At 34.7% G+C, this 19,205-nt stretch overlaps 3 protein-coding genes across 3 annotated transcripts in view; 2 read left to right on the plus strand and 1 right to left on the minus strand.

The window, feature by feature from the left end:
- The window catches only part of LOC112003508 (amidase 1), a 21,967-nt gene extending 18,746 nt beyond the window's left edge, over positions 1–3,221 (plus strand). The window contains exons 3-9 of the mRNA XM_065771469.1: positions 66–190; positions 270–395; positions 887–1,069; positions 1,415–1,562; positions 1,696–1,864; positions 2,620–2,754; positions 2,877–3,221. Coding sequence (XP_065627541.1) covers positions 66–190; positions 270–395; positions 887–1,069; positions 1,415–1,562; positions 1,696–1,864; positions 2,620–2,754; positions 2,877–3,032 — 1,042 coding nt within the window. The 3' untranslated portion in view covers positions 3,033–3,221. The remainder of the gene's footprint in view (positions 1–65; positions 191–269; positions 396–886; positions 1,070–1,414; positions 1,563–1,695; positions 1,865–2,619; positions 2,755–2,876) is intronic.
- Positions 3,222–7,673: 4,452 nt separating this feature from the next.
- On the plus strand, positions 7,674–12,367 carry LOC112020761 (mevalonate kinase). The gene is made up of 5 exons (XM_024053320.2): positions 7,674–8,016; positions 9,154–9,397; positions 9,488–9,741; positions 10,369–10,782; positions 12,089–12,367. Exons 1-5 carry the CDS (start codon positions 7,884–7,886, stop codon positions 12,205–12,207), a joined length of 1,164 nt encoding a protein of 387 aa, XP_023909088.2. The 5' UTR covers positions 7,674–7,883; the 3' UTR covers positions 12,208–12,367.
- Positions 12,368–15,043: 2,676 nt separating this feature from the next.
- LOC112020744 (NADPH-dependent aldehyde reductase 1, chloroplastic-like) lies at positions 15,044–17,520 on the minus strand. Its single transcript, XM_065771484.1, has 5 exons — positions 17,516–17,520; positions 16,697–16,940; positions 15,868–16,172; positions 15,171–15,529; positions 15,044–15,066 (listed from the first exon to the last, which is right to left on the minus strand). The coding sequence occupies exons 1-5, from the start codon at positions 17,518–17,520 to the stop codon at positions 15,044–15,046; spliced, it is 936 nt and encodes a 311-aa protein (XP_065627556.1).
- Positions 17,521–19,205: the final 1,685 nt, after the last annotated feature.

The raw sequence follows: 19,205 nt of genomic DNA on the forward strand, positions 1-19,205 counted from the left end.
ATGTCCTTGAACATTCACATCATAATTGTTGGGCATATGATTGAAGGACCACATTGTTTGGGCAGTATGAATGGAGAAAACAAACATTATGGCACACCTAAAAATCCATGTGCACCTGATCGGGTGCCTGGAGGATCTTCCAGTGGATCTGCTGTTGCAGTAGGTGCAAAGCTTGTTGATTTCTCCTTAGGTGAGTTTCTTTTGTGGACAATTTTATGTTTCTTTCCTTGTCCTCAATAAATTTAACCAAAAGGTTCTCTCTATCATAGGAACTGACACTGGAGGAAGTGTAAGAATACCTGCATCACATTGTGGAATTCTTGGCTTTCGGCCTTCACATGGTGCCATTTCTACAACTGGAGTAATTCCTATGGCACAGAGTTTTGATAGCGTGGGTAAGGAACCAAGTATTTGATGGCTTGATTTGAAATTTCTAACTAAATATTTAGATATATCTAAAAAAAATTCAACTCTACACCTGAAAAGTATGCCAAATGGCAATGATATTGTTGACATTGGCACATTAGTTTAGAAAACGATGCAACAAGAACTTGTGTTTGCATTTTTACTCAATGTCTCATGACCAAAGTTTTCTTGTATTACATTCTTGCAAATTATCCTGTGCCTACTTTAGAATTTGTGTCTGTTTGTGTGTATGCATGCATTCATATAACCTCAAATACTTTTGAATAATATAGTTTAAGCTATCAGTAGTAGTTTGTCTAGAAGCTTAGTGATGTACTCAAATCATATCTTCAGCTATTCTTTACATGATAAAACAGTGAATCGCTGCTATTTTGTTTAATAGTGTGATTAGTAATTCCTGCTCTATTTTTGTCCTTTTAATGGAAAAGATTTTTTTTTCCTACACCAATTTCTTATCCAGGATGGTTTGCTAGAGATCCTATGATTTTGAACAGAGTTGGACAAGTACTACTGCAATTACCTGAGGTGGATCCTGTCATACCCTCTCAGATAATTATCGCTGAAGATTGTTTCCAGCTTTCAACCATTCCAAGTGATCGAGTTACTGAACCTCTTCTTAAATCAGTGAACAAGTTATTTGGGGGTTAGTACATTGACCACATAAATTTGTTATTTGTGTAGTTCTATACATGGGAGGAATTCATACATCATATAAATTCTAAATAAATCCATTTTTACTTCCTTATAATTTACTGTCTATAGTGAATTTAAGCAGTATCCCCCTCAAAGTGATGGTAATTAACTAGACTGTCTCCTTAGCCATGCTGCAAAAGATACCTCTCAAATGCTGTGAAAAGAGAAAGCCTCGCCCATCATTAATTCTATGTCATGCAGTAATATCTCATTGTTATTCTGCATGAAACACATCTGGATAAATACCTTTTTTCACTATATGAGATGTCACTTCATATTTTTATATATAATGCAGGTGATCTGGTAAAGCATGCAGTCCTTGGGGACTATGTCAAGGAAAAAGTTCCAAGTTTAAAACAATTTATGATCAAGGGAAACTTCGATCAAGAGTATAATATACCATCTTTGGCAGCTCTTGCAAGTGCAGTACAGTTGCTTTTAAGGTGCAGATGGTCACTAGCTCATATAATTCAAATGACTTGAATGACTGTGATGTTGGTGTGGAACTTACTTAGATGAAAATATTGTTCTTATATAAACAGTGGTTCCTGAAATTCTTAATCTTTTAAAGCGTAGGTATGAATTCAAGAATAACCATGGCGAGTGGATTAGTACTGTCAAACCTGATTTAGGTCCTGGAATATCAGAACGTGTACGGGAAGCCCTTAGGGCAACAGATGAAAATTTGGATGTTTGTCACTCTGTGAAGACTGAACTACGTGCTGCTCTGAATGCTCTTTTTGGGGTACTCTCTTTCTTGTCCGCTGAATGTTTCATAAAACTAGGATTGTGCTGTATGGAGATCCCATGATCCCACAATTTAAATTTTATAAAAAATAAGTTTGAAGCTTAATATGTGATAATGGTTGTCTATGAGATGGCACTATGTGCTTGTATGCATGCTGGTATGCCTCTTAATAGGACACACCCTCATCTTCCATAAAGAGAAACACCCTTAAGGCAAAAGAGACACTAAAAAGTCATAGATAATATCTATGCATTTAAAATGAATTTCTACACTTAAAACATTTGTTCCTTCTATCATATACACACATCTCAATCATATTCTCTTGAATTCAAAGGAAAATTGTTATCATGCTATTGATATAAAAAAAGATGGCATATCCTGCCTATTTCAAGTGTAATATTTTTCTTGAAGAATTACAGATTGTTTTTAAAAAATTACAGATATTGGTTCGTTGCAAGAACAATATTAATTTCTGTTTTCCACTATGGTTGTAATCATCTTCTTTCCAAAGGTACTGAATGGAGTTTAAAATTTTTGAAAAGTGGTAAGGGTAGTGAGAGTAGCATACAGTTATGACCTCATGTTTGTATTTCAAAATTGAGTAACTTTAGGAATTATAGTTTTCCGTATCTGCATCTCGCTTCTCTTTGCTCTCACAAGCAACCTATTGCAGCAAAAGAAAGTGCCACCATCTCTAATATATGAATTCAACTTCTCTACTAGCTTGAGTAACACTTCTGAAGATTATTCAGGATTTTGGTGTCCTGGCAATTCCCACTGTTCCCGGGCCTCCACCAAAACTACAAAGTGATCCAATTCCATTGGAAGCTTTTCGGGCCAAGGCTTCTAGCTTGCAGTCAATTGCTGGCGTATCTGGATTCTGCCAAGTTCTCTCTCTCTCTCTCTCTCTCTCTCTCTCTGTGTTTGTAATACATGACAATCTTACGCTTTCCTTGTTTATCTTAATACCTTTGAAAAACCACATAAATTTGTTTCTGCATATCTACAGGTGAGCATACCACTAGGGAGGATGTATGATAATCTTCCTGTGGCAATTTCCTTGTTGGCGAAACATGGTTCAGATGGATTCCTGCTTAATTTCGTTGAGATTCTTTATGACACTCTCCAAGAAGAGGTTGGCATTGCTGAGAAAAAGGGTTACTGAATTCTTTCAGTCCCTACGTTTTATTGTAAATCTTATATCCTACTCAAAGATTAAAAAAAATGGGAAATGCTTGCACTTTTGTGCCACAGAGGTAATTCTTCTTGAAACATTTAATTCTCTAAGTCACGCTGAAATGTAACTAATTAATAACTACTTGATCATCAATATATTGTGTTATTTCCAACTTAATGGATTGACTTTGTAGCCAGAACTTTCTCCAGTTTTATCTTCATTTTGAGAAAATCAAGAATAATGTGCTATATATTCCTTTGGGATAACAGATTAAGGTTTGGAACAATTTACTTATCTAAATTTGTCATTTAATATTGGAGATTGGATAGTATAACTTGGACAAAAAGATAGGAGCTATTGCATAACATGGCTAGCAGAATGACGACTTTGTATGCTGTCGATGTATCTAAAAACGAACTCATGTTTATGTAAATATAAAACAGTCACATTTTAGTATAGAAGGGAATCTGCAAGATCAGTTATGCTTCATTATTTTTCCAAGAGTAGAAGAAGAAAAGTTCAATTAATATTATCTCAACCTTAAAAAAGTAGTAAGGTCTTAGATTTGAGTTATCTTCATCTTCCAAACGATCAAAAGAAGCAACATACACATATTTTTTTTTTTTTTTTTTTGGTTTATTGCTTATGCAGAGAAAGTGAAAGAAAAATACAAATTAGTATTCTAATTTCACACTTCCTCTTCAAATTTTACCTTTTTTTTCCTTTTGTTTTCTCTAGTGGCAAGCCGGAAAAGCAAGCACAGTGAAAACGTTGATGATGATTGATGTGCCACAAACATCATCTTTTGAGTATAAAGGGCAACATGTGATTTCTTGTTGTATGGACTCACAGTCACATTGACTGTTTTTTCCTTTTTATTTTAAGAAAAACATTAGGCCTAGTTTCACAGAACAGAATGAAAAATTGTTCACAATAATGAGGCCCATAGTCAACAAGAAGGTAGCTAGGTGTGTATTGTAGAGGGTAGACTCCCTCAATCATCTTCCATTGAAAGTTGAATAAACGAATATGATCAAAGATGGACTGCTAAATATGATGGGCTTTTGACCTCTAAAAAATAACGGAAGGAAACCCACATTGGTGGAGAAGGAGGAAACCCAAGCGCCTATCAACCTTGTGCAAAACACGACCCAATCAAATGGAACATGAATCTTTAGGGTGCTGGAGTTGAATCATGAATCATGAATGTGAGTTGACTTAGGATGCTCGAAAGGAAACACCCAATCACACAATTGACACAACAAAGTAAAAATGAGCTTGCATACTATTCAATGATCATCTAACCTTATTTCTTATAAACATTCCGTCCTTTATTAGACTAACTTTATTTTTAGGGAACTTTATTAGATTAAATGAATTTTTTGTTTAAGCACAATAGAAGGATACACCCTGTTTAGACTTTAGATTGAAACAAAACATTGATAATTAAAATTTTGGTATCTATTTAAATTAGTATTAATTATGTAATAAAATCAAATTCACTATTTTTAAAATAAATAGATAAAATTTTAGAAACTCTTTAGTAGAGCTTGTAGAATTATTTCACAAATAATTTACTTTTGTGATTTTGTGAACAAGATTAAAAAAAAAAATCAATATATAGACAAATTTATGTGTGAATGTACAAGAGAAAATATAGTAAAACTTACAGACCAAATGAATGCAAAATGGTTGATACAAAACTGATCAAGGCTAGTATTTGACATTATGTCCTTAAGCTAGATTTCTTCCTCACACTATTTATTCATTAATGCTTTAAGTCTCCCAGACGTTTGCTTCCCAAGTTACAATGATCAACAACATACCGAAAAAAACACTACAATCTCCTTGCACAATGAACAAAATTCTCTGACACCAGTTCAGAATAGGTGCAATAATGAATAGAGATATTGTTACACACTCACACTAGTTAAGAAAAAATGCAATAGTGAATAGAAATATTGTTACAAGCTTGCACTGGTTCAAAAAAGTGCAATAGCCAATAGATATATTGGTTTGGAATTAACTAAAGTACACACAAACAAACATTGAAATAAGCGTAACGTTTGGGCAAACACTTACAAAATCAATCTCTCATTAACCTTAATGGTTTTGGAAAAGTGTTCATGAGGTTAATAAACCATTTTTCCAACAAAGCTACCCTAATTTCTAATTTATAGTATTTTATTTTCAATTGTATTATATTATTATAGTGCCCAAATTGTTATGCTAGATGTCATAGGTTCATAGGTAGATTGATTTTTGTACGTGAAGAAAAATCAATTACCAACTCCAAATGGATAGAGAGTTAATATGAGATTGTTCAATACAACTAATTTGTAGAAAATGAGTTTCCAAGGTCTTTGTACGCTTTAATGGTTTAATTTCAACTTAATGGAAAAACAACAAATTATTTATAAGAAAGAAGAAGATTCATTATTAACTCTTCCTTGGGTTGGTCCAAGGATCTCTATTTCATATAAAGTTCGTCTCAGTTATATAGTATAGATACATAGGGTATATTTCTCTTTCAACTTTTTTGTGTCTCCCCTGTTCTATAGAACTTGCCTTTCTTTATATAGCTATATGAATTACAACCACTGATTTTTCTTTAGATACTTGTCCCATTAGGGTTTTGTTGGAGATAGTAGAATGTGCTGTAAGCTGTGAGGGCACTGTTTAGGAATTATTCTGCCATTAATGTGGGCAGTTGAGTTGGTGTAGTGAATTAAATGCAGAAATGATGGGTACCTTACCTTGATATTTCCCTTCTTTTTTGCTTGCATGTCTCTACCTCATTCCTCAATATTTTGTCTTTTGGTCCAAGTGGCTTGCTTAAAGCCTTCCAAGGAACGCTCACTCTTTGGGCTTCTCGGGTTGGGCCCACAGGGCACTATACTGTGTTTGAATCTTACCCCTCCCACAATTTTGATAGCAATCTTTTTTCTTTTTTTAATATGAGATTTGATCCTATCAATCACGTCAATTTCATGATTATTTTTTCTATATCATGAAGTCAATATACTAATTTATTTTTGGTATAAACGAGATTCAAACCTTATTTGATAACAATGAACTTTACCAATTGAATTAATTAGAATCTACTATGCTTCTAGGTTCTCATGTTCACATCCACTGATCCACATGAGGGTGACTACCTATAGAAAAGGCACATGCTCTCTTCTCTCTCTCTCTCTCTTTCTCTCATATGCAATTAAAAAGAAAAAACAATAACAAAAACAAAAAAGAAAAAAAATTATAATTTGAATCCTCTAATTCATTTTTTTTTTTACAATTAAATTTATATTCTATATTCTTCACCAAAACAATTTAATTCTGTAATTTTCTTGCCCACTAAAATTTGAATATTTGTTAAATTATTAATTTTTATTCAAAATTTTGTTTATGGGATAGGATGGGAATAATGTGATTTAGTGCTTGTTTGTTTTAGTTTCAAGGTGTCCTTTCATGTATATATTCAAATGTATTTTTCCCCCTAAACACATTAAACAAAAATAAGGTAACTAAAATAAACTCATTTAAATATACACTTACGAGTTAGCAAGTGAGAATTTTTTATTTTTGGGGATAATTTGATAGTAATAGGTAATTAGTCTTCATCCCGCCCCACATAGTTTTGTCTTACCATATCTCTGCCTTGCCTCGCCTCGTATGATAGTAAAAACTTCCTTGTTCCATTCTCACCCCGTAAAATTCTATGTCAAATTAATTTGCGCGCAATTATTATAATTTTTTTAAATAAAACTTGTTTTATTAATATAAATATACTTGAAATTACGATTAAATTTATCCCATAAAATCAAACTAAATTTTAGCAAAAATTGAATAATATTATCCAAGTGTTTAACAAGACAATATTACAACAAAAACAAAAATCTTAATATCCCATGCATTTAATTAAAGCTATTGTTGATTTTTTTTTTTTTTTGGTTTGTTTAAATAATAAAGATTTAGGGTATGCAAAATTTAGAATTATATCCCTTATCAACGTAGGGTGGGGCGAGGCTAAAATTTCACCTCATCCTCCAAACTTTTGACAAATAAGTGGGAGTAAGATAAGAGACCATATCTAAACTAATGTGATGGAAATGGAAATATGTTCAAGATAAGGATGGGAGGAATTATACCGTTCTCACGGGGGACTAAATTATTTATTCACAATTTCATTAAAAGACTCACAATTTGTTTAAAATTGTTGAGTCAACTTATGATAAAAAAATTGTTAATTAAACTTAACAATTTTATACAACTAAAGTCTTTTAGTATGTTGGTAAACAAGTGACATGAGCCATCGTAAAGATCGAATAATTTCTCCATAAAACTATCTTGTCTAAAAACGAAATTCTCTTTAAGAAATTATCTTTGTTATACTTCTCGTCTAAAAAAGATTTACACTTATTTAAATTTACCGTGTCTGTTTAAAATTTTTTTTGAATGACGGGTAAAGGACTATAATCTCTAGGACTCGTGATACCCACGATTTATCCTTCAGTACATTGTGGATTTCAAACTTTTAGTTGGCTGAATTGGTGCCTCATTTTCCACGCGCGCCATAACTTAGGTGGACAATTCACCAAACCAAACACATCTATATTATTGCACTTATATAAAATTGATATTATTGTTCACACCGCCAATTCAATGAAAAAAAGTGCTCTCTCAGTCAGCCTCTCTCACTATTAAGTTATTTAACAACTTCCACGTGCATTCTCAACATTTATGAACTTACGGAGAGAGTAACAAGAATTTAGCAGAAAAATATTTGGTGAAAATTTAGTGTTTTTTTTTTTTATTATTATTAATTTTTTGTTAAAAACAATGGAAGTGAAAGCTAGAGCTCCAGGGAAAATCATACTGGCCGGAGAGCATGCTGTGGTGCACGGATCCACGGCGGTGGCTGCTTCCCTTGACCTCTACACCTATGTTTCTCTTCGATTTCCCACTCCCTCTGGTATACACACACACTCTCTCTCTCTCTCTCTGTGGTTTCTCTTCTTGTTGCTATTTATTTGCTGCTGTTGTTTTGTTTTGGATGTTTGTGATGTGGGGTTGTGCTGAATTGGCACAAAGATGGGAGATTTGGGACTGAGTTGAATTGGGTATTGATTGAAATGGTGATTGGAGGATACCCTTTTGAGTTTTTGTGGTTTTGTGACGTGTGTGTGCTGCATTATGTTGCTGTGATTGTTTACTTTGGGTTTAATTTCTTGATTGGAATATACTCTTTTGAGCATTTGTGCTTTTTCTCTGTGTGTGTGTTACTGTGCTTAGGATTTGTGATTTTGGGGTTTGGGTTAAATTGGGTTTTGTTAAACTGTTTTGTTTGTGGAAAGTGCTCATTGATGTCTGTTCCAAGTTCCAACCTATCCAACTTTCTCAGCTTATCAACAAATTCTACAATTTTTTAATTTTTTAATTTTTTTTTTTTAAAAAAGAAAGAAAGAAAGAAAGAAAGAAAGATTTTTTCTTTAAAAAAAAAAGTCTTCACCAACCAAACGCTGGGAGACAGATTTGATGAAACTGATGATGAGTGATTCTATGTTTCAACTGTGTTGACCGCGTGAAAAACTTTACTGGTTTTTGATGTATTGTTGATTTTGATAGACATACTATAATTGCTTACCATTTTTTAAGGTTTTTTTTTTTTTTTTTTGTGGGTTGAATTGTTGATTGCAGTATACCCTTCTGAGCATATGTGTTTTTCCTCTCCCTCGGTGTGTGCGTTATACAGTGATTTGTTATGGTATTCCTTTTAGAAGGCAAAAGATACACAATAATAAAGTAGGTAAATCTTTACAGAGAGTTATCAAAATAAAATAGGGTAAATCTTTACAGAGAGAAGGGAAGGTACGGACCACTGGACATTAACAGCTCAATGTTTATTAATACACTAGTTCAAAAGAATTTTATCCTCGCAACATACATTGAAGAGCTAGGGGCCAAATTAAATTTATGAAATATGTTATGGTCTTTTTGAGATTTCTGCAAATTTGCACTTCTTTTTTCTTTTTATTCTGGTAAAATTCTTGTTCATTTCTCTTCAGGTTCTCTGTTGAATCTCACTGATTTTTTGTGCTTTTATTTATAGACAATGATGAATTTTTAAGACTCCAACTCAAGGATTTGGCATTAGAATTTTCATGGCCAGTTGCTAGAATCAAAGATGCATTACCTGAAGCAGGAAGTTTGCTCTCTTCAAAACCCACCTCATGCTCAATAGAGACCATGAAATCAATTGCAGCACAAGTTGAAGAACAAAATATTCCAGAAGCAAAAATTGGACTTGCTTCTGGAGTTTCAGCTTTTCTCTGGCTGTACTCCTGTATCCATGGGTATGCTTCCATTAATGGTTGCATTTTTCAATATTATTTTCTTAGAAATCTAATTCTGACTTCTTTTTTTTTTTTTTTTTAACATATCAGATTTAAGCCTGCTACGGTGGTTATCACCTCTGAGCTTCCTTTGGGTGCAGGCTTGGGTTCATCTGCCGCATTTTGTGTTGCACTCTCAGCTGCTCTGCTTTCTTTCTCGGATTCAGTGAGTTTGGACATGAGCCAGCAGGGGTGGACAGCATTTGGGGAAAGTGAGCTTGAATTGCTTAATAAATGGGCTTTTGAAGGTGAAAAGATAATACATGGAAAGCCATCTGGACTTGACAACACAGTCAGCACATATGGTATGTGATCTTGTGCTCTGTGCTATACAAATCTATCCTTTTTTAATCAACGTTTTGCGCCTAAGAAGTGTCTTTTCCCTGTTGCTCATCATTCTGAGTAGTATTTACATTTCACTTTGTGCCTGCTTAGAAGTAAGTATCTTACTTTATTGATGGTAATATGAAAGAGTTGTAAAAGTAGTGGTAATTTGAAAAGTCTACTTGTGGAAGGGAGAATGAATTCAATATTGAATATGAGTGGAAGTGAATCAGCCTGTTTTGTGGAATGGGAGTCATACATTCTCATATTATATTCATCATTATAACCTAATCTATGCAGAAATTGTTGTCAAATTACTTGAATAAATCATGTGTTATCTACACAATATTAATGACCTGCACACACACATTTAACTTGTACACGGGGTAGAAATTTTCAATAATTTAGTACATTTCATATCCATTTCCTCCATGAACACACCTCCTGCTAAAAAATAAAATAAGAAGAATTAAAATAAGGGAAGAAAAGGGAGAACTACTTTGTGTTAGTATGTTTATCAACTTCACCATACAGTATGCTGTTTCCTTTATCTCCCAAACGCAAGAAGGTCACTGCATTTGAATTTGCTATAAATTTGACTGCAACAGGCAACATGATCAAATTTAGGTCTGGTAATTTGACTCTCATCCAGTCCAATATGCCGCTCAAAATGCTTATTACCAACACCAAGGTTGGGAGGAATACAAAGGCATTAGTTGCTGGTGTTTCAGAGAGGACCATAAGGCACCCAGATGCCATGAGTTTGGTGTTTAATGCAGTTGATTCTATCAGCAACGAATTGTCTACCATTATCCAGTCACCAGCCCCTGATGAACTCTCCATAACAGAGAAGGAAGAGAAGATAGCAGAGTTAATGGAAATGAATCAAGGTCTTCTCCAGTGTATGGGAGTCAGCCATGCTTCAATAGAAACTGTTCTTAGGACAACATTGAAGTACAAGTTAGCTTCCAAATTGACAGGAGCTGGGGGTGGAGGCTGTGTTCTGACGCTATTGCCAACCCGTATCCATTTCCTTGTGCTGTTTATATAATTTAATTTCAAGGATTTTATTTCCAATTTTTTCTTCTACAGGTTCTTATTTTTAGTACATTGTGGATGCTTGTTTTAGTTTCCATTATATTATTGGTTGGCTGTGGAAGTCTTGGTGTAGATATATAGCTATAGTGATTTGACCTCATCAGTTTCCATGATATAATAATATAAACTTTTGTAGCAAAAAGAATTTCTGTACTAGAAATTCTCCGGCGGGGGAGGGTTATATACTACAAGAACAATGCCTCATATTTTCTTGTGTTCCAGTTATCCTCTCCTCCTATGTAGCTCTCAACCTGCACCCATATATATTTGGAGTTGTCATTGGCCTTCTGTGCCAGGAATGGCACCAAGTTCATCCACAGAGAACTTGGAAAAGATTTTCTTTGTGGTGGTGGGGGCAGAAGAGAAAAAAAGAGAGTGGGGGTGGGGGGTGGGGCCTGTGGAAACCTTATTACTGTCAAATAGAGGTTAATAAACTGCTTGGTCTCGTTACTTTCAAAAGAATTTGAGTCAAGCTTTACTTGGATGTTGTACCATTTCAGTCTTATAAGAAATTGAAGTTATTTTATAACCATGAGGAGCTAATTATATATAGGAGAGGGCCCAATGGGATTTGGCTCTGGGTGGGTTTTGAACCCATGACTTCACCCTCCACCGTATCTTTATAGAGAAAGGTGGTGTCATTTGAGCGCATTCGTAGTATTTGGCTTTGCATCTGGCCTTTGTGTAAGTTGCACATGGATCTCAATTGGCTTTGCATCAGGCCTTTTGTTCTCTGTATGACTAGTTACATGCTTTTGGAAATTCTCATAGTTATTCTTTCTTGAATTTCACTGTTCTTTTGAAATCTTATTATAATTTGATGAGAGGATGTATTATAGCCATTGTATGCGTTAAAACTTTTACTTTGAATAGAATTTATTACCCATGGAAGCAATAATTCTATTCTTTGGTCTTGTTTTGTTTTTTGGGTAACTTTCACACACTAGATAGGAATTCATCTTGCAACTTCACCTCCAACTTGTTCTTACTAGGGAGCTTTTGTTATTTGAGCTAGAGCTCATTGGTAACACCTATATAATTCTATATGAGTCTTTTATTCATAAAAAATAAAAATACATTAGCATGGAGAAACTTCATCTTTTCAACTTTTATATCTGAACAAAATTAGAAACTTTTGGATTTTCTGAATAATGTCAGGATGCTGCTATATCATTGATATGCTTTATCTTAAATTTCATATTCAGATGCTTCCTTAACCACATGAATCAGTGCTATCAGGAACAGTTGTTGATAAGGTAATTGCGGAGCTGGAGTCATGCGGCTTCCAATGTTTGATTGCAGCAATAGGTGGGAAAGGTGCTGAGGTTAGCTTTAGTGGTTCATCCTGATCTTCCTTATTTATGAATAAGAGTAAAATCCCTTATGTCAAATAATAAGCATGAAAATGTGTGCTTTGCTGTAACGTTTTCCTCTTGATCTATCTTTTCTGTACTATAATTGTGTCCTTAGAATGATTAATTTAAGTTAATTTATGATTTTTTTTTGGAAGTCTCGGGAATATCCACCTTGTTGCTTCACGGGTAAGACAATTTTAAAATAGTTATATGAATTTTCTCTCCTCTGTAGATCCTAGTTTGTCTACTTATGAAGAAAGCCAATTTTATACAAATGGATTTTTTCTTTTCCTTTGGGAAAGATACTTGATAATTATCATGCACCTTACATGCTCTATAAGAAGTCATTAACATTGTTATATACACTTCACAGAACCTACATGGTTAAGGTTTAGCAATATTACTATATGAAGTCCCATTAGAGGTTCTTCATTGTAGTGTCGTCTGTCTAGCCATAAAGGATAGGCATCCGCTAATTCCAATTGCTCTAATTTTCCATTTCATCAAACTGCTGATGTGATTTTCCTTGATTTTCCCTGGAATGTTTGATAGAAATCGTGTAGTTTAATACAATAAATAAGTTCAATCAATGTTGGGGATACTTTGAAGTTTGGACAATCCATTTGGTTTAACATTTTAGTTTTAATAGGTGTATTGGAAATGTGAAAGTAGTCGTAAACCCCGGATAGTGTACTGTTTATCAACCCATTGCATCAGGTATCATATACTATCCTGTTTATCAGCCCATTGCACCAGGTATCATATGGAGCCGTTATATGAGACCATCCTCTCACAGCATGCAAGACCCACAAATGTGTGAGTCCCACATACTATTAGAGAGAGAGAGAGAGAGAGAGAGAGAGAGAGAGTGGCTTCATGGAGCTGCTCCATGGGATAATTTTCCCATTCCATCATGTTATAACAATGGAGGAAAAAAATACATGTAACTGACCCTAACTATTATGCTAAGGATCCATAGTTGACACAAAAATTAAAGCTTCTTGTTATTATTGTTATATCATGTCATAACAACCTATCTTTATAGTTTCAAAACTGTCAAATTAAACCTGAATTTTAAAAATCATATCAATTTAGACCCCTTATCAACCCAAAATGTTTAGGATTTAAATTTATATGATTATAAAAGTGTAGGGTTCAATTTGAAATTAGTAAAATTTGTAACAGTTCTAAACTTTCAAATTTTTTTTTGAAAATTTTGAACCTCTTATAAGTCACATTCAAGATTCTGATTGAACAACCAAGGAATGATTTAGCTCTCTGGTGTATTAATTTTCTTCCAGTCCCCAGTCCCTCCAACATAGGGAAGTGTTTCACATTCTTCTCTACTCCGAAGAAAATACAAATTAAACAAAAATAATACTAAATGGATCAAATTTACTACCTTTACTTGTTATATCCTCTAGTCATATTCCACAAACCAGACTAAAGATTCGTAATGGAATCTTGCTGTCCCAACTGTACCTTCATTTTGAATCTCAAATGTTGGTGACAAGTTTTATAATGCAATCTGTTGATTTAACTTCAAGTTTCAACTCAGTAGTGTTAGTCAAATGCAAAGTCCATGGCTTAAAGCTTTACAAATCTTGATTTGTTATTGGAATAGAAACCTTGACATATGTTAAAACACTGAAAAAAGAAATGGCTGAGAAGCTGCACCGACAGTGAAAGGTACTTGTCAAGATCAAGTCTGGCTCTTTCCAAGTCAGACTGAATCCCAGAACCCTATCGAAGGAGCTAAAAACAGTGGCCGTATCATAGAAGTGTAATAATTTTTATTCTTGTTCTGAAATTCACACTAAATTTAAGCCATAAAAGAAGTGGTCCCCAGCATAGACTGCATAGTGATACTTCAATAGTAGTGAACTTCAAAACGTTTTGTGAATGTGGAATCAAGAGTTTAGGAATGGAGTACTAGGTTTTTAGAGGGGAGAAAAGGAGGGAAAGGATGGTACAAACAATTGTCTCGCTGATATGAAATATGGGTTACAACACACGGTTTTTAAGTTTTAACCACTCATAAATAGTGAGTGAGAGTCCCTTGTGCTATATCATCGTGCACATAGCATTGCTGCTATCTTGAAATGAGAACTTCTTGTGATTGTACTGATCTTAAGCTGATTGCTAGTGCAGTATTGTATAAAGTCCATATAGGATTGTATTGATCTTAAGCTGAATATTGCCAGTGCAGTATCGTATAAAGTCCATATAGGATCCATCTTTTCCGTGACCTTCATTTCTAAGTTAGAATTCTCCATTTATCTTGCGGCTTTGATGTCCTGGCCAAGTGCTTGTAATTAGTCTTATTGATGATAGGTCAGCCTTGCACTGCTGCAGGCAAGCCTAGTGGTAACCTCTTAAGAGTTAAAACCATAAACCATAAACCATACTTTGGCCATTTCAAATACTAAATTGATAGTCCATTATATTTCGACTCTCATAGCTTAAGAAATTAAACTAGAAGAGAAACATTGACTATTTCAAATACTAATTGATAGTCCATTATATTTTGGCTTTCATAGCTCAAGAAATTAAACTAGAAGAGCAACAGGGTGACAGCCTCTTACAACAAGTAGATCACTTACAACTTAAACAAAGCTTAATTTACAAAGACTTTTATTGCTTCTTAATTTTCATACAGCACATTAACAACTTGCCAAGTACCCATTTAACACCATACTGCTCTCTTGGGGTTAGAGCATACAAAAGAACCTGTAGACGCTAATTGCCACTCTTTCTTCCATACAACACAAAAAACTTGCTATAATAAGGCACCAACAGGAAGCACCAAACACACTCTTCCACAGTCCCTTCAAGCATTCACTACAGTTCCACCTGTAAAACAGATTTCCTCCCAAAAAAGAAACAATAAAGAGTTATCAATCATCTACCTATAAGTACTAAAACATACAAAAATTGCAGCTTAAAATTGAACTTACCTTTAGGATGAAGAACCTGGCCAGTTATGTAAGAGGAGCAATGATTACAAGCGAGGAAGACATAGCATGGAGCAACCTCAATAGGCTGACCAGCCCTGCCCATAGGCACTTCAGACCCGAACTTAGCACACTCTTCCTCACTGAATGATGACGGTATCAATGGGGTCCAAATGGGTCCAGGGGCCACACCATTGACCCTTATGCCTCTCTCTACAAGCTGGAGGGCTAGAGCTCTAGTGTAAGCTACGATTGCACCTTTGGTTGCTGTATATTCGATCAGCTTTTTACTTCCCTTGTATGCATTCACAGATGTCGTGTTGATCATGCAGCTCCCTTGCTTCATATGCTTCAGAGCATGCCTATCACCAAACCATTTTCAAAATCAAGCACACATAATCCTCTCATCACTCGCTCACTCTATTCAGTCAAGCCTTCACTTCTGAGAGCAAACCACTCATCCTATTATTTCTAGGCCACAATACTCAACTCTTAACATGTTAATAAGAGAGATCAAATAGACTAAGAAAGTTACAATCATGCTTAATTTGTGCAATACTAAAAGCTCATATCACTTATTGATGATATATACCCAGAAGAAAACCGAGAAGTCAAGAACAAAACTTGAAATCCTGGTCCTCCGGCCTAGCCTAAGCAATTATGACAGATTTTAAGCCAGATATATTAATATGTATATTACCTGACTGTGAAGAAGTAAGAGAAGATATTGGTCCTAAACACCCTCTCAAGCTTTTCCTCGTCAATCTCCTCCACTGAACACGATTTGTACTGCTCGGCAGCATTATTGATCAGTATATCAATCCGGCCATAGGCATTCACAACCTCATCAACTACCCGTTTGCAATTGTTGTCATATCCCAAGTCAGCTGCTATTGCCATAGGCTCTTTGGCATCAGAAGTCTTTGCCTTCTTGAGCATGTGGCGCGTGTCTTGCGCAACCTTGTCCTCCTGAGCCTTCACATACGTGAAGGCTACGGTTGCGCCCTCTTGATCAAAGCAGTGGCACACGGCTCACCCAATCCCGGAGTCGCCACCAGTCACTAGCGCTACCTTTCCCTGCAAAACTTACACGTTAGTTTTACTACTAGCTAGTGTGCATGCATGCAATGCTAGGAATACCATCACAAAATGTGTTGTGCAATATAAGCCAGCCTGAAATGAATAGCTAGAAATCATGATTGTACTTTTTAAATGAAATTCTTGGTTCCATATAATTTGGCAATAAATTTTCTTCATTGGAAACTAAAATTAACCTACTGAGCCTCAGGAGAGCAAAAATATTTCAAGGATGGCAATGACCTCCAACTAAAATAGTTGTTTTGGATGATACATACGTTATAGGCTTTCTACGTATTATATGTATCATCCAAAACAACTATTTTTATCAACTGTAACAAAGAAAAATTAAGAAAGAAACTGTTTATAAACTCCATGTGGAGTTACCTAAATATATATGTGTGCATGAATTATTTGTATGCATGGGATTTTGAAACGGAAAAAAATCCTACTCGAAGCTTATTGGATGGCGTGTAGTCTGAGCTCGTAAATTCAGGGGTAGGTTCCATGACATGCTCTTGCCCAGGCTGCCTCTCCTGCTTTTGTGGTGGAAACTTCTGACCACCTGAAGCCATTATTGCAAACACTACTCTAAAGGGTCTCTGAGTTACCGGAAATGTCGCCGGAAAGAGAGTATTCCGGTGAGCTTTGAGGTGGGTTTTGGGAGAAAAACAAGAAGGTCTAGTTGCTAAGGCCCTAGAGACAGAGACAAAGACGGAAAGCTTACAAAGATTGAGGCTTTGGAAATGCATATATAGTGGAAATGGTTCAAATAGTTGAGTTATATATAGGTGTGTGGAATGTGGGCACGTGTGGATACGTGGAGTGAGAGAGTGTCAACGTGTCAGGTGAGTCCGCATGCAGCGGACACGTCTGTGGAAACGGACATTTTGGTTTGAAAATAAGGACTCTATGTAAGAGGCAAGAGGCGGGATGGGTTATTGGGGTGTTTCTAGGGTGATCTACTGGGTATTTCTTTGTGGGACTGTGGAAGTACTCTTTTATTGAGTTTAAGGGTACTGACTAATCAGTTTAATTATCTTTCACCTGAATTTGGAGGTCAAGGTCCAGAACTGATCCAGGAAAGCCCAATTATTTGCAGATGAATAGGCCTTGGAATTTTATTTTTCTTTTTGGGAGGGGGGGGGGTGATGTGGTAGGTTGATTGATTGTTTTGATCTATCTAGGTCCCTTGGTTTGAGTTCTTAATAGGTTTTTTAGTGGCATCACTTATCTACATGATTGTATTCGCTCATTTACACAATATTTACCTCATGTATCGTTTTAAAAGGCAAAAGATAATGTTCACGTTTAAAACATAAAAATAGATGTGAGAGAATAAAAACTCTTTTTCATTTGCTGTTTTTAATAGGTTTATAATCATACCAATGTTTGGACTGTCAAAGAAGTGTGATGAACTTCCGCATAACTTTTCATTCTAGTGGTATTTTGTGTTGTTCCACTTAAGATAGGTTTAATAAAGAGCGTGCATCTAACCCACTAATCCGACAAAATTAACCCAATCCAATTCAACTCAATGCCTCAGGTTGATTCTTAGTAGGTTGGTAGGTTTGGGTTGATATATATATATATATATATTCCATTAAGTTTATATTGTTACCCTTATTTTATTTTATTTAGTTTAATTTACTTTGGTATTTTGAGAATTAGTTTTCAATAATTGGGAATATAATATGGGTGTATTATGTGAATTTTAATGATTTATTGAAAAAAATGCTTAAATAGTTGATGAAATAATTTTTACAAGACATAAAATAGGTAAACACAACTTACCACCAACCAAACCCGACCCATGTAAGGCATCTTGCAAAGCATAAAAGAAATGACTACGCTTAACAATGAATGCGTGTTATGCACTAGTCACCAACATTGTTTTACCACTAGTATCAAATTACAAAAGTTTTTAAGTCTCAAAACCCCATATAGCCATGTTTTCTTTGCTGTGCAAATCTTCTTCAAAGTTCATCCAAAAGTAACTTATTTGCTCCATTTTCCATTGCCCTCATCACCAGAAATATATCATCATGGAATTTAACTCCTTTCATAAATTAACTATATGGAAGCTTGAAGTAGCTCATGACATGTGTACGGATTGCCTAGGGAGAACCCTTTAATTAACACTTCCCATATTGCATGAGATAAAAGTTTCAACTTGGTTGCAGCCATGTAATTTACCCCATACACGCCCTTTATCTCTGAGAAAGTTTTGTTCCTTCTCCTTGTCACCAAAGACAGTATCAATAAGCACATATTGACATATACTCTAGTACAAATCTTAGGTATAGTATTTAGTTGCTGTTCTTTAGATTCTTTTCTTTAAAATTCAGTCATGTGGCTTTTTTCTCATGGGATGAAAGTGTATTTTAGTTAAGTGCTGCCACATGGCTGAATCTTAAGAGGAGGATTTAAAGAACAACATTTAAGTATTGTACTTAAGTTTTACCTTATATTTTAAACCCCTAATATAGTTTGAAGTGAAGTAAGAATCTTTGTCAATATTGAATTTCGGTTTTAAAAGCCTTCCCATAAACTCAATAGATTAAGAATATGTTAACATTCTTCCCTTAGGGCGTGACATTAAAAAAAAAAACTATTATCAACAAATGAAAGGAAGTTAATCTTAGTCTTTCCCTGTTTATGGGACCCTCATATTAATATATACTTTTTCTGCGATGAACTAATACTTTTTTAATATACTATAATTCAATTGTTAAAGCAACGACAAAAAAAATATTAAGAAGAATATTTCCTTCTATTCAAGAAATTGAAAATAACCTTTTCATAATGTATAACTTTAATTAAAAAAACTTAGACATAAAGAGCCCTATCTTTTAATTTTTACGATTAAATATGCATGATATAGACTTTTCCACTTCCTCATTTTCTCGTCAATTAATTAGAGTTCACGAAAAAAAAAAAAAAAACCTAGCTGCTTTCTAG

This window comes from Quercus suber, unplaced genomic scaffold (genome assembly GCF_002906115.3).
Source record: "Quercus suber isolate HL8 unplaced genomic scaffold, Cork oak 2.0 scaffold_44, whole genome shotgun sequence".
Taxonomy (NCBI): Eukaryota; Viridiplantae; Streptophyta; class Magnoliopsida; order Fagales; family Fagaceae; genus Quercus; species Quercus suber.

Coding starts and splice junctions, on each gene's coding strand:
- LOC112020761 (XM_024053320.2), top strand. CDS start 7,884: ATGGAAGTGAAAGCTAGAGCTCCAGGGAAAATCATACTGGCCGGAGAG. Junction 9,742..10,368: donor CAACACAGTCAGCACATATG/GTATGTGATCTT, acceptor TGACTGCAACAG/GCAACATGATCAAATTTAGG. Junction 10,783..12,088: donor TCTGACGCTATTGCCAACCC/GTATCCATTTCC, acceptor CACATGAATCAG/TGCTATCAGGAACAGTTGTT.
- LOC112020744 (XM_065771484.1), bottom strand. Junction 15,530..15,867: donor TCTTACTTCTTCACAGTCAG/GTAATATACATA, acceptor GTTTGGTGATAG/GCATGCTCTGAAGCATATGA. Junction 15,067..15,170: donor CCAGGTTCTTCATCCTAAAG/GTAAGTTCAATT, acceptor TCTGTTTTACAG/GTGGAACTGTAGTGAATGCT.